Source organism: Enhydra lutris, unplaced genomic scaffold (assembly GCF_002288905.1).
Source record: "Enhydra lutris kenyoni isolate GAN:26980312 unplaced genomic scaffold, ASM228890v2 scaffoldscaffold20, whole genome shotgun sequence".
Classification (NCBI taxonomy): Eukaryota; Metazoa; Chordata; class Mammalia; order Carnivora; family Mustelidae; genus Enhydra; species Enhydra lutris.
This window is the reverse complement of record NW_019154104.1, coordinates 13,633,142-13,654,251: the sequence shown is the minus strand read 5'-3', so window position 1 is coordinate 13,654,251 and position 21,110 is coordinate 13,633,142. Positions and strand designations below refer to the sequence as shown.

General features: G+C 36.6%; 1 protein-coding gene across 3 annotated transcripts in view; it reads right to left on the bottom strand.

Moving 5' to 3' along the window:
* The window catches only part of LOC111148569 (centrosomal protein 128), a 395,466-nt gene extending 374,777 nt beyond the window's left edge, over window positions 1-20,689 (bottom strand). For all 3 annotated transcript variants that reach the window (XM_022505239.1, XM_022505241.1, XM_022505240.1), the window contains exons 1-3: window positions 20,569-20,689; window positions 2,426-2,586; window positions 638-724 (exon numbers count right to left, since the gene is read on the bottom strand). In XM_022505239.1, the coding sequence (XP_022360947.1) occupies window positions 638-724; window positions 2,426-2,572 (234 nt within the window). In that variant the 5' untranslated portion in view covers window positions 2,573-2,586; window positions 20,569-20,689. The remainder of the gene's footprint in view (window positions 1-637; window positions 725-2,425; window positions 2,587-20,568) is intronic.
* Between the last annotated feature and the right edge of the window lie 421 nt (window positions 20,690-21,110).

Below are 21,110 nucleotides of genomic sequence, written 5' to 3'. Positions count from 1 at the left end.
TGTTTATCTATACAGAAGTTTACCTAATACATAATTTCCCAATTCCTCCATTCAAAGGAAATCTGCTGCCACAATTAAGCATCTAATATTGAGCATGAGAAAGTAAATTTGTGCCTGATATTAGTTAATGCTGCTTAAGTTTTCACTAATAAATTAAAAAGCAAATAATTAATTCTCATTATTAATATGGTAGTTATATGTATACATGCATAGAAACTGCTAGGAAAGATATACAAGAAACTGTCAAATTGCTATGTCCTTGGAGTGGAACTCAAGGGCTAAGAGAGTTTTTAAAATTTATATAATCAATGAACATGTATTACTTTAAAATAAACCATCCATAAAATTCTTAACTCCCAGGAGGGGTATCAGTGGCCCAAATTTAGTAAGTCTCAGTATAACTAATGTCCTAAATTCTTCTTCCTCTGACTTTAAACTTTCAAATTCAACAGAATCTAATCTATATAAGCTAACTGGCAATCCATTTGACAAGCTAATTACTAAAAAATAGTAAAGCAATCTAAAAGCTAAAGGTGTTCACAATGGTTCCATTCTTAAACTCACCTCCCTATTTCTCAACAACTGCTTTCCAAAAAGATATGTAAGAAAAAAGGCAAACATATGTAAACATCCTCACGTGTTCTATAGCACCCGCCTGTCCGTTACTATATTCTCGATACTGTCCAAGCATCTGGTCTACTTGTCTCAGGTTCCGACTGGTGTCCTTAAAAAAGAAAATGGATTTTATTCATTGTTCCAGTGTTTTTCTTAGCCCTTGTAGTATATCAAATAGCTAAGTTAACCATTTGTAAAAGATACAATTTATATCATACTTAAGTTAGATATTAATATACTTTACAAATCAAATAAGTATTAAAAAAAAAAAAACAAAACTGAGAGAGAAACCCAAATCCATCTACAATTGACTAAAGCACACAATTTAAATCCTTATCCAAGTTTCCATAATCAGTTGGCAACAATAAGGTTCTTCATTATTAATTTGTGCACCTAATTCACACCTTTTTTATAGAAAAGGAATCCTGAGAGAATAAACCTAATAGACTATGTACAGAGAAGCAAATCATTAGGATCAATGTTATTTCAATTATAACTTCACCTCAGAACTTGATTAGGAAAAAAGAAAAAAAAATATCCTTAAACCTTTAGCTATAAACAATTTTAGTTCTAATCACAACAAAAAGTGTTTCCACCCAAATGAGCCAGGTTTTAACTGAGAGATTAATGAAGGTATTTCTCTCAAAAATACATACTTACTAATGTGTCTCTTTGGTGGGAAAGAACAAGGATTTGTACTCTAAAAATCCAATGGCATGCTAGTTTACATAAGCTTAAAAATAAAGACTTTGAGTTTTAAGTCAAATTATGGCCTCTCCAACAGAAATTAGCCTCCTCTTATCTAAGCATACTAACCCAAAGCAATTAAAAGTCAAAATCCTTGCTTATGCAGGCAAGCAAAAATAAGAGATTAACAGGTAGGGAAAAAAACTCTTTTTCTTTTGCCCAGCTTGGTTGTGTTACCCTTCCCCCACCTCATTTCCCAAGTCCTTTCTATGGAGAGGATATAAACTGCCACCATTCAAAATTCCAAACACAGTCAAAAGTTAGCCTCTGCATAAAAATGGCATCTCAGTATTGTTCATTCCTGAATAATCTGCCTGGCCAAAATATGAACAATTTCTCTAAAAGCACATGTCCACAATAAGCTAAACTGTGGTAGTTCATACTCGTTTTACTCCCACACATTTTATTTGCACATGTTGCCTTATCCCAAAACACTTCCACAACCTATCATATATTTCAAATATCTTTACTGATTGTGTTAGGCAGAATAATGGCCCCCAAAGATGCCCAAGTCCTAATCCTTAACTTGTGTATATGTAACCTTACACGGCAAAAGGGATTTTGCAGATTTGATACATATTTTAAGTTAAGAACCTTGAGATGGGGGGGGGGATTGTCGTGGATTACTGGGTGAACCCAAGGTAATCACAAGTGTCCTTAAAAGTAGAAGAGGGAAACAGAAGAGTACTCAAGAGTGATGTGATGTGATAAAGACTCAACCTGTCCTTGCTAGCTTTGAAGATGAAGGAAGAGAGCCTCAAGAAATGTGGGCAGTCTCTGAAATCTGGGAAAGGCAAGGAACAGATACTCCCCTAGTGTCTCCAGAAAGGAATGTAGCCCTACTAAACCCTGATTTGGGTCCAATAAGACCAGTGTCAGGTTTGATGTACAGAACTATAAAAAAAAAAACCTTGTTATTTTAATTATTAATTAATTATAAATACTTAATTATACAATTAGTTTTATGGTAATTTGTTATAGCAGCAAAAAAACTAATAGGCTGACCAAAACTACTTCTCAAAACTACTTAAAACCTATTACAAGCAACCACAGTTTAACTAACCTGTAGAGTACTTGTTATAGTGTTGATCTTCTTGGTGACGCCTACCGTAGGACGACTTAGAGATTCCCTGTATGTTGACCTGGCAGTCCATCGACTCAATCGATCACGAGTGCGAAAGTGGTCTGAATCGCTGGAGGATTCTGCCATTGATGTACACAATCCTTAAAACAAAGCCAGGTCAAGGTCAATCAAACAGTAAAGAGCATGGAAATAAGAGATTAAATTAACTATTTGCATTTTGATCTTTTTAAGTATTACATCAGTCCTTTGGCATATCATAATTTCTAAATATGTACCTTGAAAACACAAGTCACTTCCCCATATAGTTTTCTCTCCTTCATTTTTTCTGCTTTAAGAGAGGAATTCCTCAGATATGATTTTAGTCATGGTTATAAGTAACAATAATCCCTTGGTTTTGGGCAATGCTCTGAAATTTGAAAAGCACTTTCACATATAGTATCTCACCTAATCTTACTAACAACACTGCTGATAGAAGGGACAGGTTAGGGTTAGATTGGCATCACTACAATTGAAAAAAAAGTCATTCTCTAAGGTAGGACCTGCAGGTCTCAATACTGGTCTGAAGTCCATTCCACCAAGCTATAAGAATATGGGTGTCTTTAAACAAAAATACAACACTCGCAGAATGACCTAAAATAAGAGAACCCCATGCAGTGTATAGTGAACACTCTTATGCACTTTAACTAATTTTTTTTTTTTAAGATTTTATTTTTCAGTAATCTCCACACCCAATGTGGGGCTTGAACTCACAACCCTGAGATCAAGAGTCCCATGCCCTACCAACTGAGCCAGCCAGGCCCTCCCCATGCACCCTAATTTAAAATACAGAATTAAACAAATGCTATAACAGAGGTACAAACTCCATAAAAACAACTATGTGAGAAGATGGCATCTTGATCCACCAAAACAGAAAGCCAAACATCCTGAGTATAGTTTCATCAGCAGAAAATTCTCTAAATATGCTTTCTTTCCATCCTTACCTCAATATTCGATTTAATGCAAAAGAAAATTATTTCATGAGAAGACAACATCAAAAGTTTCAGAAAATCTTTTACGGAATTTTAAGAAAAAAATATATTTGGAACAGAAAAAGCATCAGAGAACACTCATTGATCAAAAGTGGAAGTTTACGGAGTATTCCAATTTCATTTTTTGCTCAATGGGGGCTTAACAATCTTTAACACTGTTATAATCTTCCTAAATCTATAAATTTATATGGCAATTTTTTCTGGCTTATTACATATAGTGTGATGAAAACTTTCATTACTGATCTAGAATACTCTGGACTTTTTGAACCTTTATTCTGAATGCATCTGGGTAGTACATTACCATACATCTAAAACAAAGATAAAGGGAATTTGTTAAGTATAAATAGATTCTAGAGCAATTCATGAAAGCATTTATGTTTTTAAATGTTAGATTAAATAAAACTAAATAAAAAGATAAGCAAGGACCTTTGTTGTAAGTTTAGGGTTTTGGGGGGGGGGTTGTTTGTTTTTTTAAGTGAAATACAGTCTGTCTTTGCAGTATCAGAAAAAGAATCAATGGAACTTCTAACAGCAGAGAGAGGGCTAGAGATTATGCTGTCAGACTCCTGTCTGTCCCCTGTGCAGGTCTCTCAACCACCTGCTGCACCGATCTCCTCTGCTTTGTGCCTCCCATCTCCTGCACACAAGTCCAAAGTTACACTGCCTAGAGTGTAGTTCCCTCCCACATCAGGAAACATGAACCAGAATTATTTAGCTTTGCTTTTCCTGGATCACAACTGTTTAAGTCCAAAAGAATGTATTTGAGGAGAAATATTAAATATAAAGTTCACCTTTTAAACTGAGGAAATTACTTCCTATGTGTCTGTCTTATAAACTGATACCATATGACCTAAAATTGTTTATTCTAAGTTAAAACACTTTCCAGCATTCTCCATTAGTGAAAGCAGAAGAACCAGCATTTTCTGATAAAAACTCTCTGCAGTGTAGGGATAGAAGGAACATACCTCAACATCATAAAATTTACATACAAAAAAAAAAAAAAAAAAAAAACCACAGTGACTACCATTCTCAACAGGGAAAAACTGAAAGCTTTCCCCCACATCAGGAACATGACAGTGATGTCCACTCTCACCAATTTTATTCAACATAGAACTGCAAGTCCTACCCACAACAATCAGACAACAACAACAACAGAGGCATACAAACTGGTAAAGAAGAAGTCAAACTCTCACTCTTCACAGATGACATGATACTGCATGTAGAAAACCCAAAAGACTTCCCCCCAAAACTGCCAGAACTGATACAGGAATTCAGCAAAGTCACAGGATATAAAATCAACACACAGGAGTCAGTTGCATTTCTATACCCTAATAATGAAGTAGAAGAAAGAGATATTAAGGATTCTACAATTGCACCAAAACCATAAGATACCAAGGAATAAACCTGACTAAAGAAGTAAAAGAATCTATACTCTTAAAAACTCTAAAGCATCTGCCTTCAGCTGAGGTCATGATCCCAGGGTCCTGGGATCGAGTCCTGCATCAGGCTCCTTACTAAGCAGGGAGCCTGCTTCTCTCTCTGCCTACTCCTCCCCCTGTTGTGCTCTTCTTTGACAAATAAAATCTTAAACAAAACAAAACAAAAAACTACAGAACACTTAAGAAAGAAACGACACAAAGAAATGAAAAAACATTCCATGCTCATGTACTGGAAGAACATATATGGTTAAAATATCTATGCTACCCAAAGTAACCTACACATTGAATGCAATCCCTATCAAAATACCATCAGCATTTTTAATACAGCTGGAACAAACAATCCTAAAACTTGTATGGAACCAGAAAAGACCCCAAATGGCCAAAGTAAAAAAATATTGAAAAAGAAAACCAAAGCTGGAAGCATCACAATTCAGAACTTCAAGCTATATTACAAAGCTGGGAATACCAAGATAGTATGGTACTGCCACAAAAACAGACACATAGATCAATGGACTAGAATAGAAAACCCAGAAATGGACCCTCAACTCTACGATCAACTAATCTTCAACAGAGAGGGAAAGAATTTCCAATGGAAAAAAATACAGTCTCCAACAAATGGTGTTGGGAAAATTGGACAGCCACATGCAGAAGAATGAAACTGAACCAATTTCTTACACCATACACAAAAATAAACTCAAAATGGATTAAGGACCTCAATGTGAGACAGAAATCCATCAGAATCCTAGAGGAGAACACAGGCAGAAACCTCTTTGACCTCAACTGCAGGAACTTCTTACTAGACACGTCTCCAAGGGAAACAAAGGCAAAAATGAACTACTGGGATTTCATCAAGATCCCAAAGATACAGATGTAGTGAAAAGAAGGGCCATCTGTACCCCAATGTTTATAGCAGCAATGGCCACGGTTGCCAAACTATGGAAAGAACCAAGATGCCCTTCAACGGACGAATGGATAAGGAAGATGTGGTCCATATACACTATGGAGTATTATGCCTCCATCAGAAAGGATGAATACCCAACTTTTGTAGCAACATGGACGGGACTGGAAGAGATTATGCTGAGTGAAATAAGTCAAGCAGAGAGAGTCAATTATCATATGGTTTCACTTATTTGTGGAGCATAACAAATAGCATGGAGGACATGGGGAGTAAGGAGAAGGGAGTTGGGGGAAATTGCAAGGGGAGGTGAACCATGAGAGACTATGGACTCTGAAAAACAATCTGAAGGGTTTGAAGAGGTGGGGGTGGGGGTGGGAGGTTGGGGGAACCAGGTGGTGGGTATTAGAGAGGGCACGGATTGCATGGAGCACCGGGTGTGGTACAAAAACAATGAATACTGTTATGCTGAAAATAAATTTAAAAAAATGATTAATTTAAAAAAGTATTTAAATTAAATTAAAAAAAAGATAAAAAGCTTTTGCACAGCAAAGAAAACAGTCAACAAAACAAAAGATTACTGACAGAATGGAAGAAGATATTTGCAAATGTCTTATCAAACTCAACACCCAAAGAACACTCAAGAAATAATCCACTCAAGAAATGGGCAGAAGACATGAACAGGCATTTCTCCAAAGATAACATACAAATGGCCAACAGACACTTGAAAAAATACTCAGCATCAGGGAAAGACAAATCAAAACCACAATGAGATACCACCCCACACCAGTCAGAATGGCTAAACTTAACAAGTCAGGAAACAACAGATGTTGGCAAGAATGCAGAAGGGGAACCCTCTTACACGGCTGGTAGGAATGCAAACTGGTGCAGCCACTCTGGAAAACAGTATGGGGGTTCCTCAAAAAGCTGAAAATAGAGCTACCCTACGACCCAAAAACTGCACTACCAGGTATTTATTTAAAGGATATAAACATGGTGATTCAAAGGGGCACCTGCACTGCAGTGTTTATAGCAGCAATGTCCACAACAGCTACACTATGGAAAGAGCCCAGATGTCTATGATCAGATGAATGAATAAAGAAGATGCGGTGTGTGTGTGATTATATATTTGTATGTGCATACACACGCACACAAACACACACTGGAATATTACTCAGACATTAAAAAGACTGAAATCTTGTCATTTGCAACAACATGGATGGAACTAAAGGGTATTATGATAAGTGAAATAAGTCACAGAAAGGCAAATATTGTATGATTTCACTTATATGTGGAACTTAACAAAATAGATGAACATAGAGGAAGGGAAGGAAAAATAAAACAAGATGAAAATTGAGAGGGAGGCAAACCATAAGGGGCACCGAACTTTAGGAAACAAACTGAAGGTTGCTGGAGCAGAGGTGGGTCCTGGAAGGTATAATTGTGTGATGGGCATTAAGGAGGGCACTTGATGTAATGAGCACTGGGTGTTATATGCAACTCATGAATCATTAAATTCTATCACTGAAACTAATTTTTAAAAGAAGAAGAAGAAGCCGCAAGTGACTCTTAACAATAGAGAACTGAAATTGAAGGTTGATGGAAGGAGGTGGATGGGGGACGGGCCAGACAGATGATGGGTATCAAAGAGGACACCTGTTGTTATGAGCAATGGGTGTTGTATATAACTGATGAATCACTGAACTCTACTCCAGAAACCAATATTGCACCGTATGCCACCTAACAAAATTTAAAATATATATAGTTATTATTTCCGATTCTGACATGTATCCTTCTAATATTTTTAATAAAATATTTAGAACATTATAAATAAAGTCTTAATACATTTTCACCCCACCCTCCACCCAGTAGTATTCCTGCCTCACATCAGGGACAATCACTAGCATGATTTTGTGTTTAACTCTCCAATATATACTTTTACTGCAGGTGAATGTACCTCACAGTCTTTCTTAAGTAACACACTTTATAATCAGCTGGTAACTATTAACAAGTGAAAACATGAGGTATCTGAATTTAACTTGAAAACAGTAAAACTTAGCAGCATTAACTAAAGAACTGAACTAAATTATGTGTAATTGTCACACAATACAAAAAGAAAGACCTCTCACTTACCCCTACTAGGGATTACATATTTTTAATAAGATAAAATCACACTTTCCAGCATGAATTTCACTGGTACACACACACAAAGTCTTCGGCTATTACTTTCAATTACTCTGAGCAACAAAAGATGTTCAAACTCCTGCATCTGATGGAACTCCTGTAAAGATATCAAGATGTAAGATGAAAACGATCTGAGAATTCTGATGGCTTTTTTTAATACAAAATATGAAACATTCAGCAACCATCTAAGCACCTTAATTATACATAAGTGTCATAAATGTTGAAGAAACATTAAAAACCCATTAAAAAAACAGAAATTAGATCATTTTCATTGTTGATAAAAATTGAGCACTTATTCCAACTACTATTGACAACTCACTAGGTCAAACGTGACCCTCAAAGCTGAGAGAGCACCCACCCTAAGTGTCACAATTCAGAAGGCAGCTGTGGTGGCAGAAATCCAACCTTATCAAAAGATGCCATGTCTCATCAGCCAGCACCACCACTCCCCAGACACAGAGCTGAAGGAGGGAGAGATAAACACAAGAGAAAAGAGCAGCTACTAGAATTGGCAAGAGGCTCGTGCCAGCCACATAATAAGAACCTGGAATGAATATATGGAGAGCCATTAAAGTAGTTCCGAAGAGCCCCTTAATATAACTGACTAAAAAAAAAAAAAAAAAAAAAAGCACAATGCAGTAAGTGCCAATTATACACACTTCATTCCATTAAGACTATTTTATTTTAGATTACAATTTTAAAAATTAATTTTAAAAATATTGAATATCCTACTATCAGTGCCATTAATAAAAATTGACCAGGCTTCTGAAAATCTCCTCCCCAGTGAAATTGTACCCAGAGCACTAGATTTATTCCATGTTGATAAAAGTTTATTGAGAGTGGTCACATAAGTAAACACTATGCATGGCTATAAAAAAACTGTTCTACCTAATTAACCTAAAATGTAAATTAAACAATGAGATGCTTTTCTAGCCTATTAAGTTGTTTCCTGTTAAATAATAATATCTATGGTTAGCCAGGTTGTCAGGGAAAGAGCACTCCTCTACTGTCCTAATGGGAATGTGTAAATTGATATAAACTTGTCTGATATAAGCAGGCAGTATGTATCAAGGGTAGTTTGTATGTATCACCTAACTAACTAGACTTCCAAAAATTTCCCCTAACAAAATCATCTGAATACATACCGAATTTATATGTAAGGATATTTACTGAGAAGTTATAATAGAGATAAAATAAAAACTTAAATTTCAAATTATAAAAGAATGGTTAAAATACAGTAACTCTAATGCAATGAAACAGCGTACAGACACAAAAAAGTCTATTTCTGGAGACATTTTATAGCAACACAAAGACAAAAGTATGAGTTTTGTAATAAACATCATATGCAGGCTATACATGAATATAAATTATCAGTAAACAAATTTAAAGGAGCAGGAAAAGGCAACAACAAAAGGGTAAGAAAATAAACCAAAAGTATATTTACTATCTAGCATTTATAGTCAATTTCTATGTTTTCAAACATTCCTATCCTTCCTGATTTTTCTACCTTTCCTGAATTTTCCACGATGACTGTATAATCAAAAAGAAAAATATAATATATACTTAAAAGAAAAAAAATATAAACATAACCTGTAGAGATAACAGATTAATAACAGGATGACAGCCTGGAAAATGTGTTTAAATAAAAGCTGTATTCAGAACTCCCTTTTTGTTGATAATTGTTTCCTTCTCCCAAGCAACTTTCTTGATCAACTACTGAGTCCCCTCACACCTATCTATGTGGGGTCATGTCATTAGTCCTAATCAACTGATAAGCTAAAGAAATGGGCTCACGATGTCAGTGTCTACTGTTCCATGACGAAAGAAACCATGTATCATGAGTTTATAAGCTAAAAAAATAATATTGTTTAATCATGTATGATTTTATCTTTGCAATTTTGCTGAAGAACAGTCATTAGATTCAAAAACTGACTTTCTTAAACATTCTAAATACTGGAACAAACTTAAAAGTTGAAGGATTATGTGAAAGTATACTAATGTGCACTGACATAGCTTATGCAATCAAATTCTGCTTTGAGAAACAAATTAAAAATGGGTTGAGAATGATATTTAATCACAATTACAATTTGAAGCCCAAAGAGAAATTACTAAGACGAGTAGAAAACATCACTGTATGCTCAAGAAAAATCTATCACTATGGTTAACGATTTAAAAGAAGAAAGTTCAGTTGGATTAGAACTCTGTTCTCAACATCATGAATTTGAGCATGACATATGTTGACAGAAAAAAAGGAAAAAAGGAGTTGCTAAAATTGAAGACTGCCTGAAGAACTCTTTCAACAACTGTTTATTTATTTAAGAACAATTTAAACGAGTGGAAGCATCTAAATCCTGGTTAAAGGTGAGAAAGGCATTTCCTTCAACTGAAGAAAAAGCAGTAATGTTCTCTGCAGCTTACTACCACCTACTGGTACAATAAAATTTCTCTTTGATGAGAAGATGATAACATTCATGCTGTCTGCTTTTCAAATGCTGAGGTTTTTCCAAGACTCTAGAAAGGACTAAGATGGGTGACCTTGGGTGAAAGTCTCCGGAGTCTTAGAGAAAGCGGTTAGTCTGAAACCAGATGGTACAATTCTTAGAGTAGTTTATTTAGCTGTTCCCAACACATCAGTATTTAAAGGCATAAATATTGTTGCTTCTGTCTTAATGAACCTTATAAAGAAGACAGACAGCCACCAGAGCAAGTAATGAACCCTCATCAATTCACTCCCACTGAGGATCCATCAAAAACAAATGTCCATATGCAAACCTGAACAGACCAGAGAGTGCAACTACGTTCAACCCTGCAGGAGGACTGGTGGGGAGTCTTTACAAACTCAAGTCCACTTCTTTTGTTATTTGACCTAAAGAGCCGTCAGACTGTCTTCATTATAATGATGCACGTTTGTATGTATGAGAGCTATAATTTATTGATTCTCAAGTCTCTTTTCCTCAGAGCCAGTTTAAAACAATTAGGATTTGCAAGCTGTTCCATAAAAGATAAGCACCCAGCATCAGGGGTGATATTTCACAAAGGCTGACTACTGCATGTTAAGTAGATGATTGCTTCTGTGGCCTTCAAGTGCCTCAGCTGTCCCTGTCCAAGGCAAATGTCCCCCATGTTCAAGGTAATGATGGGGGAAGATGGGAAGTGGATTTTAAGCTTAATCGCTAACCAAGTTCAAATTTTAGAAAGCATTTCTCACTGTTTCAATAGCTGTAGGACTTGAGAGCTTTATTCTCTCCTTCAAGAGAAAAAATTAATAAGCCAGCCAAGGTTACCATGTACAATTATCAATTGTACCTGTCTTCTTTACACCAGTGCTCCTCTGTAACTTCAAACTCTCAAAAGCTTTCGGTAAGTTAATTTAAGATCAAAATTAACAATCTAGTCCATCAGCCAGTTCTCTATTAAGTCAATAGATAATGTAAGACATTAGGAAACAGAATCAAAGAGATGCAATAGATTCAAGTATTCATCATTTACTCAATTGTCACCACATTAGAAATGGAAGATGAAAGTAAATTTAAAAAACCACAGTCCTTGATGGGAGAAAAAGGCTTATGAAAGTACTATACATGGTGAGCTAAGTAATATAACAAAATGCCAGGGGAGTTGGGTCAGGATCCTTTCACTCATCTGGAAGGATGAATAAAACTTTGACAGATGAGAAGGAAACTGGATCCAGTTAAAAACCATCTGTCTCAAAGGAACTATGGGGTGCCTGGGTGGCTCAGTGGGTTAAGCATCTGCCTTTGGCTCAGGTCATGATCCTAGGGTTCTGGGATGGAGCCCCTTATTGGGCTCCCTGCTCAGTGGGGAGTCTGCTTCTTCCTCTCTTTACCTCCCCACAGTCATGCTCTCTTACTCGCTCTGCTCTCTGTCAATTAAATAAACAAAAAATATTTTTAAAAAAATTTTTTTAGGGGCACCCGGGTGGCTCAGTGGGTTAAAGCCTCTGCCTTCGGCTCAGGTCATGATCCCAGGGTCCTGGGATCAAGCCCCACATCGTGCTCTCTGCTCTGCAGGGAGCCTGCTTCCTCCTCTCTCTCTCTCTCTCTGCCTGCCTCTCTGCCTACTTGTGATCTCTGTCAGATAAATAAATAAAATCTTAAAATATATATATATATATATGTATTTTTTTTTTAAAGGAACTAAAGAAGGTACAAATAAACAAAGCTCTCAAATCCTTTCACCAGTGCGTAAATTTAACTGTCTCCAGATATTCATAAATGTCCTGGGGGCAGGAGTAAGGAGGGGTTGGGTTGTTTAAATCATCCCCAGTTAAGAACTTTTTAGAAAATTAACACTTACACACACACACACACACACACACACACACACACACACACACACGGTCTGATTCTTTTCTGTATATTCCACTTACTCCTGTTGCTGTCATGCTTTTCCTCTCTCACACACACACACTTCCACACTCTTCTACTCCATGGGTGAAGCCAGGCAGGCTTAGCCCCCCGGCTACATTTTGCTCCCTTTACTCCAATATCTCTGGGTTCAAGTACAGAGTCCCAGGAACCAGTGCCCAACCAGCAGGGAGCAGGGGTGTTCTGAGAAACGGCAATGCAGCATACAAATTGACAGCTTATTTAGACATGGAGAAAAAAAACTAGTAGCTGCTCAGATAATTATGTATGTGCCAGTTGATAAAAAATCAGTGCTGTTTTAAAAGAAAATAAAGTTACTTAATAACCCCCTCCCTGTTTCACAACCAGAATGCTACAGATATTTTAGATTTATACACCCACACACTTCTAAAATAAATGAAGTAGTTGATAAAATTAAATAGAAAGTAAAACATGTCAATATAAAAAACAACAAATGAACACTCAAGAAAAAAAAAAATTACAGAAAAAAGGATGCTAACAAACCCAAGATGGATTTATTACTTTCAACTAAACCCTAGATTTGCGCTCCTACATTTATTTGCCAACCAAAAAAAAAAAAAAAAAAAAAAAAAAAAAAATTACAATATTCCCAAAAAAGCAGATAAGAATGAAGTTCTCTGGGGGTACAGATGACCTCTACTAATTGTCCAAACTGCTTCAGACTGGGCAAGATAACAGCATAACAGCATGGACAAAGATGGCACTAGCATACCCAAGTTTCTGACACCATCTTGTTTACATTGGAGGATGAAAATTGGAAGACTAATACCAAATCTAGGCAACCAACATGTACTTAAAAATAACGCTCACTGTGTAACTTTGAAGCTTTAATTTTTTTTTTAAAGATTTAATTTGAAAACAAAGAGATTTCACATTAGAATTCCAATTTCCAGCTTCTCTTAAAAAAATTCAGAGATGTAGCAACACTGGGAGGTAACTTCTCATGGCAACATGGACTTAGTACCTGCTCTAGAGTCAGGAACCCACCTTCCTGTTTTCCCCAGTCCCCACTGGACCAGCTTCGCACGGTGCACTACGTGACTGGCCCCACTTAGCAGCTGAGCTTGCAACTTTATTTTAGGTAAAGAACCAAGACAAAGGAAGTTTACCAGTCTTCCCCAGTTAAAAATGAGCAATTTGATCATGAAGAATGAATCAAGGTTAAATGCTCAAAAGCTAATGCTTTCCTCTACAAACAAGAAGAAAAAGTGGATAATAGGACTTTGATATTAGCCATCCCTGTAGACTATAAAACCAGAAGGATATACTACTACTGAGCAGAAGGATTAAAACTACTTAGAATGTTTTCCCACTTAGAATGTTTCCCTACTGTATAGATCAGAAAGTACTTTCAGAACAAAAGTGTACTACAGTGCATAATTTGGCTCTCATTCTTCAACCCTCCCTGTACACACTGCCTTCCTACAATAGATGGAGTTATCTGCCCATGGAGTTACCAGCCTCCTGCCATTCTCCCATCACCATGAGGATGTGCTCAGGCTATGCTGTTGGAAGGTATGGGATCCACGGTTGCCCAGTGGCTTCCAGCTTAGATCAACAGATCAGCCGGCCGAACACAGACAAAATTAGTGAGTCTAGGGATGAGAAGCAGACAATTTAGCTAACCCATCACACAAGCAATCAACATGTATTGTTGTATGCCTCCAAGGTTTGATCTGTTATGCAGTAAAAGCTAACTGAAAAATACATAATACAAATAAATCATTTGATTTGGTTCAGAAGATGGTTAATTTCCTGAAGTTTCCTCTTAAGCCTACTCTCCATGAGAAAACAGGTTGGTTTCAGGCTGTCTTCTAATGGTAGAAGAAAGAAAGGACAGATTCAACTTAGGATTCAGAAAGTAAATATAAGCAATTGATAAAACAAGTGAAAAGCTAGTAATTTTTGAGAAAAAATTCTAAACTACCATAATAGCAGTTGGAGATATTTGTTCTCTGTAAAACATTAAAAAGGAATAAGCAATTTCTTAACTATATTACGAAGTACACTTGTTCTCTTCCTCCTTGTTTTTAAAGTATAGAAAGAGGGACGCCTCAGTGTAGGTTAAGTGGCTGCCTTCAGCTGAGGTCTCAGGGTACCATAAAGGGCTCCTTGCTCAGGGGGCAGCCTGCTTCTGCCTCTGCCTGTTTCTTTTCTTTCTTTTTTTTTTTTTTTTTTAAGATTTTATTTATTCATTTGTCAGAGAGAGAGAGAGAGAGACAGTGCTCACAAGCAGGCAGAGTGGCAGGCAGCTGCCTCTGCCTGTTTCTGCCTATCACTCCCCCTGCTTGTGCTCTCTGACAAATAAATACATTAAAATCTTTAAAATAAAGTATAAAAAGAAACTCCTCTTGACTTTCCTAGTGAACAAAACAACACTAAAAATTTTAAGAAAATATTTATTGCTATTTATACCTTAAATTTGCATATTGCTCTATGGCTTACAAAGCCTTTTCATTAGTCTTTTCTCTCTTGATCTCCATTTCAATCCAGTAAAGTTGGTACAATTACAACCCATTGCTTTTGCTGTCTTTAGAAAAACAAAGCTTTGAGTAAAATACTTGTCTGTGAGGACTCTGCTAAAAGGCTGCAATAACAGAAATGGAATCCACATGTTCTGTCTCTAAACTAGTGCTTTTTGCACTGCATCCTATATATTAAAAAACTATGTAAATTCCAAATACACTGCCCAATCGCTGAAATGTTTTCTTTGTCTTCCCCTACCATATTTCTTATGACCCACCCTCTCGCTCCAAGAAATGCACCTAGGGCCAGAATATTTCATATGTAGTTGTTTAAAGGTTAATATGATGAATATAAGATAATAAAGTACTAAAAAGGTGCTGTAAACCCAACTTACTACTGCTATTTTAAGATGTCTTTCAAATAATCCTTCCTCTTGTTAAGAATATTTACAACACATTTCAGGAAGAAAAGTGTACCTATTTTTTTAGAAACCATACCCTAAAAACTTAAACTTTAAAAAAAGATATTCTCTTCATGGTGTATACATATTTTCTGTTTCTCTTTTTCTGCCACTCTCAATACCCAGACTTCTCTCTTGTCCCATTATTCTTTTACTTTGCATCTTTAGATCTTTCCTTTAACTCTTTTATGATGAAAAAAAAATGGAATATATTTCTATTGTACTTATGGATATGTTTACTCTAGAGTTTTAGAAGTGGATAAATAGAATGATTTGTATATTCTTTCCAAAATATTAAAAAAACACACACTTAGAAAATTTATTTTAAAAAGGTCATTGGAGTTCTTAAGTTTAACTTGAACCATGAACTGTTTCTCGGAATGTTTTTAAAAGCATGAATAAAAATGTTAAAACCTATAGGGTTAGAAAGGAATCCAATTATAATGAAATGTACTACAGTATCACTGAATACCAATTACATTTAAAAGTTAAATTACTCTGGGTACATAGAAGTAGACCCTGGTTAAAAACCTCAATTTCAAAACCCTTCAGGAAAAAAAAAAAAAAAAAGTTGAAATATTAATGCTGAATAAGGCTTTCACATAACAGCTTATCATGTGACAATAACCTTACAAAGTACTATTGTCATCACAATATATACATAAGAGGCTTAAAGAAGCTAAGTATGAGTCTCCAAGTTTATATATAGCTCCCGTGACAAGGCTGAGTCTTGAACATTTCTCCAATGCCCACATTCCTATTTATCCCTTCTCATTGCCACTGCAACCAATCATCATTTGGACTTTTCTCAACTCAGTCCTAGCCACCAAAATGGTTTCTCTAACTGTGAGTCTTTTTCTAGCATTTCCAACTCTCAAGGACACATCACTGCCCATGTAAGATTGAGTCTAAGTTCCTGAATCAGGAATTCAAGACCCTCCCCTAGCCACCCTCCTCTCCAACAAAAGAACCATAGAAAACATAAGGTCTGCGTTCAGCTCTTGATCCCAACTATTCTCCTATCACTTCCCTCCCTCCCTAATATTGTGAGTTCTGTCTAGAACACCTTCTGCTGTGTACTATTGCCACTTAATGAAATTTCACTCATCTTTCCAGGCATAGCACAAATAATACAGTCTCAGTGAAGCCTTCCATCTCCAGGCAGAAGGGATCTTTCCATCCTTAACATTCTTATAGCTCTATAATCATAAGAAGACATTTATTAAATATGTCCTTACTGTAACTGTTTATGTCATGGAATTTTCCTTCAATTCCTCAAGTATAACAAATATGGCATACTCATTTCCCTGCCGGATTCATAGCCTAGAACCTTCTTTTCACTCCCTTCCCTTACTAACTCTTACTTTTTCCTTCAAATCTCAGTTTACAGGAAACTTCCCTTAAAAAGCTTTCCTTCACTGCCCTGTCCCAACTCTGGGCCAAGTGCCCACAGTGAATACAACTTCATCTCAGCCCATGGACTGCTACCTGGCTGTTTACTGGTCTGTTCCCTCAGTAGACTCTAAATTTCATCAGAGACTCTATTTACTTTGTTCATGGTTGTGTTTCAATACCTTTCATAGTGCTGGGCATGTAGTTGGAACATTTTTAAATGAATTTACAATTAAATTGTCTTTATTACCCTAATTAATCCAGAGACAAATTTCAAAGAACAGGACTTCACAAATAGCATGTACTAATTAAATAACAGCTACATGAAATAATTCTAGTGGTAAATGGCCTAAATTATCTTAAGCCTTCAGACAATATGTATTGAACTGAAAAAACAGTGTAAATATGAATACTTGATAATGTGTCTGTTTAAAGTAAACAAGGACAAACATTTCAAATTGACTTGAATACATGTATTAAAACTTATAAGTGAATCAAATTTAGAGAGTTCCCTTGACTTACTACAAATCACTTTAGTTTATCATTGTCATTTGCAGCTACCTGCATTTCTCAATTTTTATTTATCTGTACTGTGGAGCTCTAAACTCCCAATTATTTAGGCTCTTTATCATCTGGGTCCATTCTCAGTACTGCTTCAATGTACCAATCACTGCTCACAGGTAAACCTATTTTGCCATTTTAAAGCCTTCACTCTCCCACCATCAAGCTTTTTCTTTCTTTCTATGATCTATAAAATTTGCCTATCTCTTCTTCCTTTAAAAAACTATCATAGGGCTTTTAGTGTTTGGGTCAGAGGAGGCCAAGGTGCAACTGCCTTCAGTCATCCTAAATCCAAGTTCATCCAACACTAGCCATTTCCACCATGCCATCTAGGTTTGACTCCAATAAGATCAAACTCGTGTACCTGATGTGCACTGGTGTGGAACCATGTCTGCCCTGGCCCCGGAAGATGGGCCCTTGGGGTCTGAATTAAGTAGGACCTTCTGTCTCTGCCCTGATTATCAAAACCCTCAAGGAATCACCAAGAGAAAGAAACAGAAAAACATTAACCACAGTGGACATATTACTTTTGATGAGACTGTCAACATTGTCTAAAAGATCTGTCACAGATCTTTAGCCAGAGAACTCTCTGGAACCATTAAAGAGATCCTAGGGACTGTCCAATCTGTGAGCTGCAATGTTGACGGCTGGCACCCTCATGACATCATAGATGACATCAACAGGCAGTGCAGTGGAATGCCCAACTATTTAAAAACTACAGAGGAGGGGGGCCTGGGTGGTTCAGTGGGTTAAGCCTCTGCCTTCAGTTCAGGTCATGATCTCAGGGCTCTGCTTAGCGGGGAGCCTGCTTCCCCCTCTCTCTGTCTGCCCCTCTGCCTACTTGTGATCTCTCTCTCTGTCAAATACATAAATAAGATCTTTAAAAAAAAAAAAAAAAGAACTTCAAAGGGAAATATTTCAATAATGGATCATTTGACAACCAAGTAAATAAATAAATACTAATCATAGGTCACTTCTTCAGTGACATCTCTCTTCATTCAGAAAAGCCTAGTTCAGGGCTTACTTACTTTAATTCATCCCTCCATTCACCTCTAAGCTCATTTGTCCATGAGCACTCACTCATTCAGTCATGAGCATTTACATGGCAAATTTGATGCACAGGGTAGACTCTAAATGTTCATCAGCTAACTGGATTCATGTAACTACAAATACTCCCATCTCCCAAACACTCGGAGCACCAGCATTGTACAGATCTATGTTAAGAGTCATAAGAATTTCAGGGAGGTGTGCATATCTGAGAAAGGCCTGATCAGTCTCTTAGGATCACTGGTAACAATTAATAACAAGATACCAGAAACAAGGTTAAAAATCTAAAGGACAAACACAGAAAAATATTTGCAATATATGAAAATGAAGGGATTAATCATCTCTTTTAAAAAATGGGAAAAAAAAAACAGTGCAGTAGTAAAGGATACGAAAGGATATGTAAACAGGCTATTCACAGAACATACACAGCCCTAACATATAACGTACTTTATTTCCCTAACAATTGCAAATTAAAATGATAAAATCATTTTCTTGTTTCTCTGTTTTGTGCAGATGAAAAAAAGCTTTGACATGGGTACACCTTGCTTTAAGAGTATTAACTAGAATAATTTTTTAGGGCACCTGAGTGGCTCAGTTGGTTAAGCGTCTACCTTCAGCTTGGGTCATGATCTCAGAGTCCTGGGATCCAGCCCTGCATGGGCTCCCTGTTCAGTTGGAAGCCTGCTTCTCCCTCTCCCTCTGCCCATTCCTGTCCCTCCTGTGTGTGTGTGTGTGTGTGCATGCACACGCTCTCTCTCAAATAAATAAAATCTTTTTGTGTGTGTGCTTTTAATTTCTATTTGGGATTCACTTGATGAGGACTACTGCGTAGGTTGGTCACTTCACTACTGATATATAAAATCTTTTATAAATAAATAACATAGACTAACTTTTCTGGAAGACAACTGACAAGACAAAAATAAGTAATATGTATGTTTTGACTCAGAGATTTTATAATAAATATTATTCCAAAAAAATAAAAGCAGATGAATGTATACATCTTACATGTAGGTGTGTGCATAATTTCACTGCAGAATTAGTAAAGAGAATAAATAAATAAATAAACAAGAAAAAACAAATAATACATTAAATGGATCCAGTCGTTGAGACTGGTAGCAGTTAAAACAGACAAGATAGAAATTTATGTGCTAACATGTAATGCATTAACAAGAAAGAAAAACACACTATAAAATAGTATGAACAGACTGGAAACATTTCATAAGAGAATCAAACTAGTGACAATATTAGACAGATAACAATGAACCCTAGATTATTTTCATATTATTCCCAGATGTATCAAGACAGCAGTTCAGAACTTCTGGGCTAGATTATTCTAATCAGGCCCCTCCACCTCTCTAAAATTCCTTAATTCTAAGAATTTTGTACAACATAGATCTTGTACATGGTGTTATTGCAAGGTCCCAATGCATCTCCCCTCTATATTGAAGGGCCCTTTATCAAAATGCAATATGAAAATATTAGGGCTCCTGGCTGGCTCAGTCGATTGAGCATCCCACTGTTGGTTTCAGCTCAGATTATGATCTCAAGGTTGTGGGATCGAGCCCTGCATCAGGCTCCATGGTTAATAAAGAGTGTGCCTAAGATTCTCTCTGTCCCTCTCCCTTAGCCCCACCCCCCCAAATAATAAATAAATCTTTAAAGAAAAAAAGGCTAATAGACCCCTTTGAACATATAAAGAGATAAGTAACAGTAAACACAGCTTATATAGTATATCTAATCTAAAAATGTTAACTGTAAATCAAATCTGATTAGAGAACAATCATAAACATCAATGCAGCCTCTTTGCAGGGGGCAGGGCTGGGATTTGTCAAAAGATCTGGGGAAAAGACCACTGTTTTGGCTCCAGATAGCAAGCAAGTAAAAAAAAAATCTATCTGAACCTCCACTGCCTCAATTGCAAAATGAAAATAAGAATTAAAGTATTATATCAATAACAGGTAAAAGGTGCTTAAAACATTGCTTGGGACAAAATAGGTTCTCAAATACTTGTCTAACAGAAACAGTTACATCATTGTTGCTTTTAAGTTATCTGGTTTGTTGCCCTGAATTTTTGTAACATCAAATCTGTTTGTTCATCTGAACTTTGTTCACCCCTTTCACAACCATCCTATCTTTATACTGCAGGTTAGAAAGGAGTTTCTTGCCCCCCAAAAGTCCATCTCTTAGCAACCCTGTGTGAAAATCTGTTAACTCAGAAACTTAGGGAGAAAGCCTACTTACAAAGCACACCCCCAAAACTCCGTGTTGTTCTCCTCTGTGTTCTCCTCAGTGCTCTTCTTAGGCACATATGTCTGCCTCCTATCATTTCTTCATGAGGTTCAGGGCAAAAGGCCTCGTCAAGTAGATGATCTTTGGTCGCCCCTACGCTTTCCCCAAACCACCTACAGATAAATGAAACAAGGGGGTAAGATACAACTACAACCTTAATTTTTTTATATATAATAAAGGATGAAAATAAGCTCACCCTCACCATGCACAATTTACAGCATAACAGACAACAGAGAAAATGTCCCTTGTGTCATGCAAAAGCCCCAGTGAACTCATAGGAATTCTTCACATCCAAGTATCCAGCCAGCATACTCTTTACTGGTCACTTCCACTCATGCCTCGTAACCCCTTGGGCTGGCCTAGTGTGAACTGTAGCCCAAGTCTGGCTAAAAATACTGTCCCTGAGCACGTCTATCTGTGAGTGAACTCACTAAGGCAGGCAATGAAGGTAACATGTTACTTTTGAATTTAAAAGCCCAATTCTAGAGGTGCCT